This window comes from Equus quagga, chromosome 6 (genome assembly GCF_021613505.1).
Source record: "Equus quagga isolate Etosha38 chromosome 6, UCLA_HA_Equagga_1.0, whole genome shotgun sequence".
Lineage (NCBI taxonomy): Eukaryota > Metazoa > Chordata > Mammalia > Perissodactyla > Equidae > Equus > Equus quagga.
Genome location: NC_060272.1, coordinates 96,341,015 through 96,355,537, shown reverse-complemented (window position 1 = coordinate 96,355,537; position 14,523 = coordinate 96,341,015). Strand labels below are relative to the sequence as shown.

General features: G+C 42.5%; 1 protein-coding gene across 2 annotated transcripts in view; it reads left to right on the top strand.

Moving 5' to 3' along the window:
- PCSK5 (proprotein convertase subtilisin/kexin type 5) overlaps window positions 1–14,523 on the top strand; it is a 437,872-nt gene that overhangs the window by 311,769 nt on the left and 111,580 nt on the right. For both annotated transcript variants that reach the window (XM_046664811.1, XM_046664810.1), the window contains exon 21: window positions 11,688–11,790. In XM_046664811.1, the coding sequence (XP_046520767.1) occupies window positions 11,688–11,790 (103 nt within the window). The remainder of the gene's footprint in view (window positions 1–11,687; window positions 11,791–14,523) is intronic.

Sequence of the window (14,523 nt, the reverse complement as noted above, 5' to 3'; positions counted from 1 at the left end):
GTTGGGAGGCAAGTTCTCAGGTCTAGATGGTGGAGGGACACTGAGGCTGCAATTTTACCACGGACTCAGCCTCTCTATGGCACAGTCAGGGTGGAAGGATGCATGTAGGGCCCCTAAAGAAGATATTGAGTTATTAGGTACAAGGTAAGACAAAAGCACATTGAGTCATACCATTCAGGAATGTTGTGATGGGGCCAGAATCCTCTCACGATATTACTAATGTCTAAGAGACGTTCCTAGAGTTTATATTGAGGTTGTAGAAATTAACTCATAACCATTCCTCTGTTAAGAGCTGAGGGAAGACCAGCTCAAGTCACAAGTAATTTTATGTTATCCCTCATAAGGCAACAAGAGGGGTGATATTGGTCAGTAGAGGAATAGCTGACCTGCCTTTCTGTCAAATATTGGTTTGGTGTGCCCACAGTTGTTCAGCGAGTTAATAGTTCTAGAATCGTGGATTTAGGGTAGAGGGTGAAAGGGCAGAGGGATGCCATTTTCCTGAACAGAACTGACTACACTTTGGTGCCAATCAAACAGGACCATGCCTGTTGAGTTGTTAAAAGTTAATAAAATAGTTAATAAAATTGGTGTCCATTCTTCTAAGGGACCCCTGAACAGTTGTGGAGAAGGGAAATCTTTTCTAGATATTTTGTTTATATTAACCACACATTTCTAAATTAACCTCAGTATAACAAAAGACATTACCTGATAATAGGTAGGAAAAGAACAGAGAACTACAAAGTTTAGGGCAATTGAACTTATTTTATAAAGCTGAAGAAAGGTTAAATAAATTTTTCAAAGCCGCCCCAACTCTGAGGAATTGAGGTCCGAGTGTCTCCAAAGTTTTCTTACTCTCCTGTGCTTCTTGTACAAGGGACCTGCTTCTGCTCACTGGAGTAGCAACAGCCAACGTTCATTCAGCATTTACCGTGTGCTAGTATCTTTTAAAGCACATTTTATGTGTTAACTAATTTAATCCTTCTGACAATCTTATGACATAGCTGTGATTATTTCTGTTTTAAGATGAGCTGACCGAGCCTTAGAGAAGTTACATAAGTCGGGCAAGTTTACACAGCTCCACAAGGTAGCCCTGGGATTCACATCTAGGACGTCCTGTTCCAGATCCACGCGCCTCACCTGTACCTGCCTCTCCTCTCTCTGAGTGGGGAGAGGACTGCTCATGATCGTCTAAGCACTCAGTGGAATGAGAGGAATCTTAACGCGGGGAGTGGCATTCTCTCTATGGTGGAGCCAGATGAGGTTCTAGTCCCGGATTCCATACTCTGGACAGAGTCTAAAGCCCTGATAGGATGCGAACCGTGCAGAAGGAGGCTGCTGCTCTTTCTCTCTCTGACACCCAGGGATGCTGAGGCCTCTTGCCTCACAACGCTAACTCCCCCACTCTCTCCCCTCCCTACACACAGAACACATGCACTCACAACACACAACACTGCCCCCATGTTCATTTTCATCTGTTTATGTGTCCCACCCTGACTGAGACAGAGAGGAAATGGCAACTGGTCCTGACACCTGCCAAGTAAGGAAGCAAAGTCCATCCCAGGACCTAAAGGAGAAGCAAGTAGTCAAAGCGTAGGGCCCACTCCACAGTGGGGCCAAGAGTCTCACATTCTGGAGCCAGCCCTGAGGGCCTAGTGGTTAAAGTTTGGTGTTCTCACCGCTTTGGTGACCCAGGTTCGTTTCCCAGTTCGTTTCCCACCTAGCTGTCAGTAGCCATACTGTGGTGGTGGCTTACATAAAAGAACCTGGAGGAGTTACAACTGGGATATACAACCAGGTACTGGGGCTCTGGGGAGGAAAAAAAAAAAAGGAAGATTGGCAACAGATGTTAGCTCAGGGCAAATCTTTCCCTGCAAAAAAAAATTAGAAAGAATCACATTCTGAACCTGACTTGGTGAAACTTTGCTGGAAAGAAGGCTTATGTGCCCTGTCTCACATTCACCTATTTCTGACAAACTTTGACTTCAGCAGCCTGAGAAGGGAATGGCCATGGCTATGGCATTTCTATGGCAAAGTGTGTGGAAAAGCTCCTTGGCTCTAGTCCAGGGAGGCTGGCTCCAAAGGGTTGCTAATTATACAGATGACCTTGGTAGGTTGCATCTTACAGCTGACGTGCTTTGAGAGATCATTGTTCTCTGTCCATGGGGTCATTAATTTCAGTTGCCTCGTTGCCACCGACATACGCAGCCAATACATTCTTTAAGTCCCCTCAAGGTGGTAGAAAAATCACAATTTGGGATCCAATCAGACCAGGGTTTGAATGATGTTCAGCGAGTTAACATTTTGATGCTTAAGTTCTTTTATCTGGTCAAACGAAGTTGATAGCCCCTACCCTACATTATTAATTGGAGGTTTGAGGAAATAACATATTCAATATATAATTACCTGATAATTATAACTAACATTCTGTCATCCACTATGGTAGGAGCTTTAGGTCTGTTCTCTCACTTGATCCCCACCACATTCTACGGGAAAGCGAATATTATGCACAATACACAGAAGAAGAATGTCAAAGAAGTATGTGATTTGATTAATATCAGACAGCTGGAGAAGGAAGCTCAAATCAAACCCAGGTGGAGATGACTCCAAAATGTATGCATTTACCCTACCCAGTGCTCCCTACTACGCAGGTGTGCAGTAGGCACACGGCAAACTTTGATTCCCTTCTTTATTTCCACACTCAGACTCTTTAAAAAGCACAATTTAGTCACTACCAATAAAACATATGGCAACTTGACTAATCAGATACTTCCCCAGTCACTAAGGGACTGCAGTATTCTGGGTGCCATCTCCATTCAGACCTGTCACTAGACAAACCAGCAGATCTCTTAGAAGACAGTGTTTACTTCCTGTGGACAAGCAGTGTTAGTGATGACCCCATGAAAGACTAAATTGTCAATTACCGGCTACAGTGCAGATGGAGCCCTAGGCTTTGGAATGCAACTTCCTTCTCTTTCCAGGAGCTTCTCTTTTCTCTTAATTGGCAACTAGGCTGCAGTGTTTTAGCACCAGCAGGCAGGGCTTGAGGAAAGACTGAGGGAGTGTGGGAGAGGAAAGGTGAGGTCAGTACTTTCGGTGTGTTGATGCAGAGGAAGAGAGGGAGGGGCATTTGAGGATGTTCCCTCCCATGGGGCACTGGAGTGGGGGAAGTGACAGTAGGGATACTTGGAAGGGCTTAAGAATAAGCTACAAAAAGTGGTGAGGGAGGTTCTTTTGGTCACCACAGAAATGAAAGAGAATGATAACAAGCCTCATCCTGGTGCCTGTGTTCCAGGTCTTACGCCATCACAGGGAACAGTTAGATTGTTTCAGGCAACTTGGGAAGGACTTTGGGCTTTAACCCATCCATGTACAAGGACCCTTGTTTAGTTCAAAAGTGTCAGGAAGTCTCGGTGAGCCAGACTCCCGGTAGTTCCACCAGCCATCTGCATCACCTCCAAAGTGAAAGGAAGTGATACAGTTTTTAGGGCCTGATAGCACCACACTCACTCAGGGGTGCACATGTCTCGATGCAAAATAACCAATACCCTCCCACAGATAAGAGAAATACAATAAGTTTTACTTGAGCCAGAGTGAGGATTATAACCTGGGAAGGCCTTAGAAAACGTTTCGGAGAAGCATGGTTTTCAATACAGTCTTATATCTTTTTAGAACAAAGAACATACATTAAACACACCCAGGATACATATTCATCAAGATTTCAAAGAGATATTTAGTTGCAAATTAGCAGGTCAATATGACCGTGATGTCAGGAAAGGGACTAATCCAGCATTACCAATATGACTTTACCAATAGGGCGTAGGAAGGCAAGTATGCATTCTTAAGAGTGCAGGCTTTACTCTAATGGTTAAGCAGATGGACAATGTATGTTTGATAGGCCATAAGTCTGGCTTTTTAGTTCAAGTCAAATCAGTTTTGAACCCAAAAAGTTACCCCATATTCCTCAACATGTGAAAATCTCTTCTCGCATGCAAGCTCTGTCCTTTCAAGTCATTCCCTTTGTCAGTGTCTCCCAAGTGTGACCTGCCTCAGGTAATCAGTGATGTTTTCTAAAAGGTAAGTGAGTTATTCTCTCAAATTATGGTCACTTACTTCTGTCATCATGTATTGAGCCCCACATGTTACAGCCCAAGGAAGGTCGTCTGCCTGCCGCGAGACAAGGCAATAGTCAAGAGGCAAGGTAGTAGGAGAGAAAGGGTTTTATTATAGCTTGTTAGCAAGGGAGAAGATAGCTGGCCAACGTCTGAAAGAACCATCTTACAGAACAAAGACTACAGGCCCGTTATATAGGAGGCTGGTCTGCGGGTGGGGAAGGCATCTGATCTCTGGGTGAAGGCAGACATCTGGTCCTAGTTCCTAATAATCTTTTGTTTTACTGGAAATACATCAGCGACCAGAGCAACACCCTATACCCAGATCTTTCCGTTGTCATTGATGATGTCTCTCAGCATAGACTCTCTGCCCCAGGGGTCATCGCATGCCTAAAGAACTCAAAAGAACAAAGTTATCAACTTATCACAGCTAGGAGGGGCTGTAAAATCTACAGAGCATGCATATCTCCTGGAGGGTGCCTATCCAGCTGGGTTAGTTAACCAGGTCATTCAAAGTAACAATATGATTTCTTTTCTACACTATGGCTTCCCTTATGCCAACCTTGTATTGAGCTGGTATCACACATCTCCCCTCCCTGTGAGCACACCAGGTACTGTACAATTTCCCCCATGACAGCAGTCCCTCTGTAGCCACAAATGGTGGGAACTTTGGGGGGTAAAATCTTATGTCTGAGGAGTAGGGGGATTGAGTGCACTAGAGAACCTGTAGAAATTCTAGGCTCATTTACAAGAATAGCAAAGACCGCCCACCAAATTAAGAGAATGTCGAGAAATTTTACACACCTCAAATGGGCAATAAATGGATTTCCATCTACCACCCTGCTTACTGGAAAGTGTTCATGATTCTCCTCATCCACAGAGTCAACAATAGGTTTTGTCAATCTATTTTGTTTAATTACAGATAAGAATAACATTCACGCCTCTTGCCTTGCCTTGTGTCTGGTCTTGCAACCAGTGTTCAGTGCCTTTTTATTTTTAGCATCCTTTAGCTAGGACTTAGAGTGATTTTTTTCACTAACATAGAAGCAATGCAAGATTCTCTTAATTGAGGAAAAGATATACAGGAATCAATCCATCTGTATTAGATTTTCATGTAAATTGAGGGACCGTAGAGAAGTTACTATCATTCTGGTTACAAGCTATCTCTGACAAGTCAGTTTATTTTATTTTCAGACAGCAGTTAAGCAAGATAGAAAATCCCTGTCCAGAATTCCAACCAATTATTTTATTCATTCAAAAAAACATTTTTGAGTTCCTCTTAGGAACTTCTAATCTAGTGGACAAAACAAACTACTTATAAAATCTCAATTCGATAATAGAAGTGCCTTTTAATAAATGGTGGCCATTTTATCAGGGAAGATAAATTTGGAGGGTATTTCAGTCACTGAGTAAATCTGCTTTGTGCAATACGACTGCTCAAAGTTCGTTTGTTTTCACAGTGAATTCCTTTTTGATATCCTTACCTCACCAAATGCCTTAGATGAGGCATGTGCTCAGTTCTTTCTTTTTATAAATAGCAAAGCTACTTGGAACACCAAAAGGGGAAATGAATCCATACCAGGGAAATATTGCAGAAAGAGCACGGGTGTAGGCTCAGACACACCTGGGTCATAGCCCAACGCTGTCACTTACCTAGTTGAATGAATTTATGCAAGTTTTTTGATCTCTCTGACTCTCAGTTTCTCATTATAAAAGGGGCTGTTGTCTGAATTACACATTACATAGAACAGCACTTGTAATATGGTAGATGTCAATGAATGGGAGCTTGTGCGGTTGCTACATGACCACTATATTCACTTTGGATACATTGTTTTAGCAGCCTGACTGTGGAGGGGACTAAACAACAGTGGAAGCTAAAAGGATCAACTCTTGATTCCTTGCTCGTTGAACAACGTTCAGGCCAAAGGAAGCTAAACATTTGCAAGTGTGTTGGATCCAAAATTTACGATCCATCCTTTTGGCAGGGATGCCAACGCATGGGGGTGCCAGAGTAGCATTTCAGAGTATCTGCATAAACTACACAGATGAATGCCAGAGCCTGAGAATGAAAAAGCAATGGGACCAGGAAGGATAAGTCTTGTCAATCAGAAAATCCTGTGGGGGAGGAAAGGTGAAGTCTTTGAGAGGACCAGATAGAGAAGGTGGCCCCCAGAAACCTCTAGGCTGTAGAAGCGGAACTCTCCTTCTAGGTGCTTGATATTCATTCTGCCTTTGTAGATCCTGATGAAAAGAAAAAACACAGCATTCCATCTTCCAGACATCTCCATTATCACAAGCTTTATCCATTTATCTCCATCGTCACAGGAGGTTTCCCAAGCCTCAGGTCAACAAACTGGCTCCCTAAGATGGTTTGTACTCTTTGGACCCATCTCCAAACACAGACAATCCTGAGTTTTTTGGTTAAAATTATGTACTGGCCTGCTGGGGCAAAAGCTCATCATGTAGGCTGTTTTTTTTTGTGACAAAATATACATAACACAAAATTTACCATTTTAACCATTATTAGTGTACAGTTCTATGGCATTAATTACATTCACATTGTGGTGCAACCATCACCACCATCCATCTCCAGAACTTTTTCACCTCCCCCAAAGGAAACTTTATTCATTAAGCAGTGACTCCCCATTTTCCCTCTCCCCAGCCCCTGGCAACCTTCATTTTACTTTCTGTCCTACTGAATTTGACTATTCCAGGTAACTCATATAAATGGAATCATACAATATTTGTTCTTTTGTGACTGATTTATTTCTAAGAGCATAACATTTTCAAGGTTCATCCACATTGTAGCGTGTGTCAGAATTTCCTTCCTTTTTAAGAATGAATAATTGTGTGGACTTTTAAGTGAAGATGTTGCGATCTCAGTTGATGGCCTCACACTTTGAGCCTTGCTATAAAACTTCACACTTAATGAGGCCTTAAAAACAGAATTATTTCATTAGTATATAACTAGTTGAAAGTGTTACTGAACACTTATTGTGGCTGGTGGAAAGTAATAAATATCTGGATTTCTTTTCCTGAAAACTGTCTTCACACAGTGGTATCTTAAGCTGGAAACTAGGTATTGGCATCCTTACAAAGAGATAGTATTGTTTGATCAGCACCTATAGTTGTAGAGACATTCAGGAAAGTCAGAGTCTATGATTCCTGGCATCTGAGTGATATGGCACATAAACAAAGATCTACAGATAATTCAGTACCCCAAGGGTGCTCACGGAAATAACCAGATCAAAATTCATATGGCTAACGTCTCACCAAATGTTCCTCCCATCTTCTCTTACTCACCCTTGCTTCTCTTAATCACCCTTGCTAAAAATTGTTTGGAACTCACATCATAATCTATCTATTTATGTGCATATTAATTCACTTAGTTTATAGATTTGCTTAAATATTACAACAAATTTGGCTCTAATCAATAAAGAAATACTACAAGGTACAAAAGAAAGCATAGCATTTCTGCAGAAGAAATGAAGCTCTTCTGATCATGTAAGTGTAAAAAATAGTATTATGTGGGTCTCAACCATGTTTAGTAGCTGTGGATGATGTAATAAAGGTTTACCTGTTCTGGATGACGTCATAAAGTTTGTTTATAACAGACTTGTCGACACAAACACGTTCTGCAATGTTATCAAGAGGTGGAACAAGCAGAGTAAGCCACTTACTTGTAAATTTTTAAATCTACAAGTATTCATTTTTAAGCTGTGTCCTCAACTGCTGAGACATTATTCCTCCCCTATTTCCTCAGTGTCCTTTGAACTATTATAGGAGGAGGTGAGAAAGAAACTAAAAGGAGAATGAAACATTTTTGATCACAGGAGAAAGATAATTTGAACGTGATAATAATGACTGAAGACAGCAGAAAGAAGAGCTTGTAGAATGAGGTGGAGAACAAAATATTGACCCCTGAAGTCTGTGCTAAAAGTGATTTTTTCTAAGAATTTTGTATATCACGCCTGTCATAAACATTCAGCTTCATTGTGCAATGAAGACAGATGACAAGAATTTGCTGCTCCAACAACCGAAAAAAAGCAACTTCACTATGTCCTTGGAATCTGGTTTCTTTGGTTTCAGATGTGTAGTGGAAAACTTGTGCCTGCAAGGGCTGGGGGCAGTTGTTTATGTAACTAATTGGACATCTACATAAATATGAACATCGGGGCAGATCCTTCTATTCTCATCTGTTCTAAAGCCAGAGCTTGCTCTACAGTTAAGAGGCGTGCAGACTTGAGAGAGATACACAGTTAAGCTGTCCTATGCTGACTCTATTACATAAGCTCCAAGGTTATGAGGCTTTCTCCATTTTGTTTCCAAATGTTAGGAGGGAGAAACATGTTTTAAGAATCACTTATCAGGGAAGAAAAATGCTTGGGAAGGTTTTCGGTTGGGGAGAAATTTGTAGATCAGAGGATGATGGGAGATGTCAAGAAAAGATTGAAGCCAGAGAGACTGGTGAAGAAATATCCTAAGGAAAGATTAAAAGCATTAGATGGAGAGTTGACAACGGCCAGGAAGAGAGGTTCCTTTCTCAGATACAGAAGACGAGCGAAAAGTCAAGAAGACAGAGAGGAATTTTGACACTGAGAAAAAGGATGCTGGGGAAACTCAGTATCTGATCAGAAAATTAGGTAGAATGGGTGGAACTTAGGTCTTGGGAAGGTTGGGCCTAGCCTAAGTGAAGAATGCAAGAGGAAACTAGACAGATGCATGAAAGGATGACCAAGCAGCCTAGGGCGCCACCTGGGGTGAGGTAGACTCATAGGAGGGCATAAGGAGATTGTGTTTGGAGGGCGTATTTGAAATCTTGGCGATGAGGCAATTCCTAGTGATGACTATATCCAAGATGGCATTTTGTGGGTGGGAATAGAGGCCATTATAGTTGAGCAGATGAAGGCCAAGGTATCAGTGCCACCTACTGGCCTATGGTAGCCAATGAGGAGGCACACAAGAGATACAGGGAATTTAAAAGGTACATAGTAGTATCTGAATAACCCTCGCTTGCCCTAGCCATGTATCATCTGTACTCACAAAGGAGATCTGAGTGTGGACATGGTATAACTCTCGGAACCATCTAAATAGCTGAGCAAGGTGTATTTAGTTTAAAATCCTACCCTTGCATTGATTCTAATACATCACGGAGACTAAGGTGGATGGATATCAGGAGTTGGGAGAACCAAACCACTGCGTCAGTTCCTATAGGCACAGATGCCAAGGCAAGGTAATAGTCTTTGCTTCTAGGTCTACCAGAGTCCTGTGTATGTCCTCGCATTTCTGTTTTAAACTTTAATCTAGACTGTCTGAGGAAGTCAAAGGCACCCCGCAGCATTTCAATTACAACTATCACTTTATAAATCACCTTCTCAAAAATCTTTGAGAACCCAAGAGTAGGGCGTTTTTAATTTGTATATCTCTACATCTTACCTTGTACCTGGTACGTAGATGTTCAAAAAATATCCATGGAATGAGTGAATGAATAAGTTGTGCTCTCTAGCATCCTACATTTCTCTGGAATACCCTTTCTTTGGGTTTAGAAGTTTCTGTGAGCCTCCCCCATTCCTGTTCCACTCAGCGCACATCTTTTTGAAAGATACATAGCTATCATCTTCCTACCAGGTCTTCCCTGGATCTTCTGCTCTTTATCTTGCTGGTGCCTGGACTGACAATCATACTGCTCAACTGGCTGTGCCTCCTATGGCAAAAGTGGATGACATTACAGCAAGGGCAATAATTAAGAGGCAGAATGGGAGAGCTCGAATAAATAAAAAGAAGTCTGCATAAATACGATGCCTATATTGAGTGAGACAATCCCAACCTAAAATCAGCACTCCTACTAGACAGAAGTCTCAGCTTTTCTCTGCCTTGGCACTGCTGATGGCCAAGAATGCAACTAATTTCTAACATCTTTGTGTGAATTAGTAAACGGCGCCCCCTACAGAGTCAGAGGCAGCTAACACCAGAGTGCATGGCTTGGTGAGATGAACACGGGCTGATTTCTGCCTCCACTTGACCATCTGGGCTGCATCTTGTGCAGGAACAACTTGCACATTTGCATTCTTTGCCCCTGCTGGTTACTCACTCTTTTGAGCCTAGGGCTGCTGGGAGTCGCTCCTGAGCTAAGAACCACAATCTTATTCTAAAAGTTACTTATCAGATTCCTGGTCCACACTCTACCTTGGCAACAATTGGAAGACGCGGAAGAGCAGAGTCTAGGATGTGTGGGGTGTGCCACTGTTAGATATGCGCATTGCTCTAACATGTACTTTCCCCCTTTAGTTAACAAAACTAATAGAATAACTCTACATACATGAAAGGCTTTTTCTGCTATGTAAGGACAAACTCTAGCTGCCTCTTCATTTTCATTTTTGTGGTTTACTGCTAGCAAGTGGAAGATTTACAAATATAAGGTTGACCTTATTCAACTGTACTTGTTCAGTAAACTATGGGAAAAGCCAGAGGGGTGGACTTCCTCCATTTCTCACCAATCAAGTCTATGCTTCCAGGGCTTTTTTCAGTACAACTACAATAAATCAGGCAGTGAATCTTAGACCTCAGTAAGACCGCTTGATTAAACCATGGGCGAGTAACTGCTACCTTACCACTGTGGCTGGATCTCAGATTGACAATGTTGAGACATGCTTTCAGGGCTGTGAAAGTTAGGTGTGGGGTAGGGGGCAGGTGAAGGCTGTGACTCTGCTGAAATCTGAAACTATATTTTCTGAGCAGTTTCCAAACCAAACAAAATAGCTGTTTGTATGAAACTGAAGAAACTTGTCAGTTTCTTCTAAGACAAAGGGAGGAGAGGATGAGTGTAATATGAGTAGTGGGTTGAATTCCATGAGTAGGGACCCATCATTGGATTATCACCTTCAATGAGGTTGGCCTCTCTCCATCACCTTTGCTGTTGGAGTAACTTCTTAAATGTTCACAAGAAGTTTGCGAAGCTGGACTAACTTCTGTGGAAAAGTCTCATATGTGTTTTTCCTTGGGAAAGATAAACTTTCCAATTAAATGAAGAATTCTCTGGCTATCTCTTCATTGTTACTCTTTCATGGGGAGATGCAGCTCACGTTTGTCAAATGTCAGCCAAGCTTCAACCACTCTTGACTAGTAACCACCATCCCCCAGAGTGGTGGGACAAGATCTGGGTGGGTCCTGCTTTTTGTTTGACTTGAACCAAGGCTATACCTGGGGTCTCTGAGGGCCAAGAGCCCGCAGCCTTTAACAGGAAAGTCAGTAGGAGCTTAGGAAAGGGGCCCTGTGGGAAGCTCTCCTTGGCGTCTTTCTACTTATAAAATCTGTAGCACATGTTGACTAAATCATATAATTATGTCATTGCCTCACAACTTTTTGAGGTTCCAACTTCTGGGACCCCTGGGAGAGGAGTAGTTGTTATTATAAGGTCAGGATTCAAGACTGGCAACTGAAGCCATTCAAGGTCTCTTCTCTCCGTGTTGTCTCCATTCCTTTTAAGCAGCCACAGAGAGATCTGGCTGCTCTCAGACTGACAGCGCAGGCAGCATTGCCATGTAGAAATGAGATAAACAGCTATATTTTGTTCCCTAGGAGAATACATTGACGAGCATGGCCACTGCCAGATCTGTGACGCCTCCTGTGCCAAGTGCTGGGGGCCAACCCAGGAAGACTGCACTGGCTGCCCTGTCACAAGGTGAGTGGCCTCTCAGTATCTCCTGGGGTTGGGAGCTCATGGGTTGCAGGATGGAGAGAGGAGGTGCTTACCGCCTTAGAGGCACCCCTTGGGTCTGCAGGAAAAAGAATCAAACTTCTTCCTGAGACACAGAAACCCTCCATGGTGTGGCCACAACCCAGCTCTGTAGCATTTTCTCTCCATGATGTCCAGTACCCGCTGCAAGAATCAGTTCCCAAGACACTAGAAAGGCTTTCTCATCTATGAAGATGGTAGCGACTTTGATGGCTGGAATCTCATCCCTTTCTGCACACGCATCCCTCAACCGTCATCTCCATCTGCTGACAAAATAGTTACTCATATTTCCAGAGTTAGTTCAAGGGTGAACTGTTCTATGAAGGCATTTTGACCTCTTCCCAGTGGAATTAACCTTCCCTCTTCGTGTTCCCCTGTGTTCTATATAAACTTCCATAGGAGCACCTGTGACATTGTAAGATGTTCATTTACAAATCTCTCTTTGTTATGCTGTAAGCCCGCTGAAGTACTCATCTTTGTATCTCCATTACCTATCCCAGTACTAGGAAAATAGTAGGCACTCAATAAATGTTTGATAGCTGAATGAATGAGGGAATAGCAAGTATCCGAATGGGGTGAGCATCTCTGCTAATATACCAGGAATTTCTAATGATGAGAGTTGGGAACGTGATGTATTTTCAGTCAACATTCCTCTGATTCTAGCAGTTAGTGTTTGTTGGCTGACAGTGTTTGAATGAATGGCCTCGTCACTGCTCTGCTAAATACATGGGAAGCAGGGTCTCCCCCCAGACCAGTATGACATGGCTGCTCCAGTGGCAGGTCAATCTCTAGGATGGTTGTTCCCTTTGCCTTGCACAAGTCATTTCATCTAATTCTTCCTCAGGACTGTAATATCCTGAGAAGGAATTTGTCTCTTTATTCCTCCATGGTGATCGACACATAGTAATAATTCAACAAATGTGTGTTTTATTGAACTTGATACGGTCTGTGATCAATATCAGGGGCTTGGCTTTCCAAATGGCTCCCTCAGAAAGAGAAAGAAAGAAGGAAGGAAGAAAAGACACAAATGAACAGTCTTAAAAATTGTCAATGCTAACTGTGATAACATTTTCCAAGCATCTCTTTAAGATATCTATGCCTTTATTTATTTATTTACTTGGTGAGGAAGAATGGCCTTGAGCTAACATCTGTTGCCAATCTTCTTCTATTTTGTCTGTGGGACACTGCCACAGCACGGCTTAATGAGTAGGCATCAGGTCGTCTTGATGAGATGGCATAATGTGTAGGGCTGTGCCGAGGATCCGAACCCACAAACCCCAGGCTGCTGAAGCAGATTGCATGTAAATTTAACCTCTATGCCACTGAGCTGGACCCAATATCTGTGCCTTTAAATATTGAATTTGTTTTAAAGCAGCTTCAGAGCATACTATTAGAAACAGAGAGCATTCCAAAAGTGGATTCTGTTTCTCCTCTAACACCTCACCATAACAACAATCAAATCCCTTTGTGTGTTTGGATATCTTTGAATTAAGGGAATATCTTAGCATTTGTTTAATAAGGCAACTAGCATCATTCAATGGACATTGCAGAAGTGAGAAAAATATTTTACTCAGCAGGCTCAGCAGAAGTGAGAAAAATATTTTACTACCATAAATGGCCATTTAAAAGAATTTAAGCCCATTGGTACAGGATCAGAGGTACACTTTCTGGGCTATTTAGGTAGTTTAACTTGTTTAAGTAGTCCTTTAGATTTTGAAGAAAGAAAAGCATATATGTGGATCTCGAACCAGAGTGTCCTCCTAAGGAAATCTTGTTGCCCAAGAATAATTTTCTTCTCATCTTCCGGAGCACTCCACTTCTTTCCCCATCTCTCTTCCCTGATTATCTGCATTTTCCTGGAACAGGGCCGAGAAAATGAGGAGAAAGAAACTATTTTGAAAGATGGTGATGTTGACTTATTAGTTCTTGAAAGGGCAGCAAAGTCTTTTCCTTAGTATTTTCTTCAGTGGAATTGGATCCATTCAAGACAGTGTTGAGCACCTGCTTGATGTCAGGTCTGAGTTAGGTGCAAGGTCCAGGAATTCTTACAGGTGACTCAGGAGGGCAAAGTCAAGGGATGGTGAAGCACTCAGGGACAAGCATAGTGGGGCGGCTTTAACACCCTAGACCTGAAGCAAAAGCTTCAACCGTAGAAGCAGGGATGCCTGACAGAAACTGGAGCGGTAGGAGACACAGCCCCTCCAGAACCGTGGAAGGAGGAAGCAGAGTTGTGGCTCTCGGAGAAATAAATACCCCAGCATCTCTCTCCTCCCTCCCTCAGATCTCCTGCTGGTGTTTCCCCTTGTCTGAAACTAACTAGAGGCCAACGGGAAACACAACTTACAAATGAGCAAAGTGAGCTTGGAGCTACAGTCCCAAGTGGGCACAGCTCAAGGACCCAGCACGACAGAGAATGGTGGAAATGGATCTGGGGCAGAGTAAGGGGTGAGGGGAGACAGATAATAACCAGGAGAGTGGGTCTCCCTGAGTTTCTTCCTATTCTTAAACTTTCGGATATCTCTAGTCTTGGTAGAATAAAGATCACCCCTAAAGGAGTTTCTACCTGGGAGAGGAATGTTAACATTTAACTTATAGGTTTGTCTCAAAACAATATTGGAGAGCAGTAAATTAGTGGAGATACAGCTGAAATAAGAGTAGCTATGTGTCGATTACTGTTGA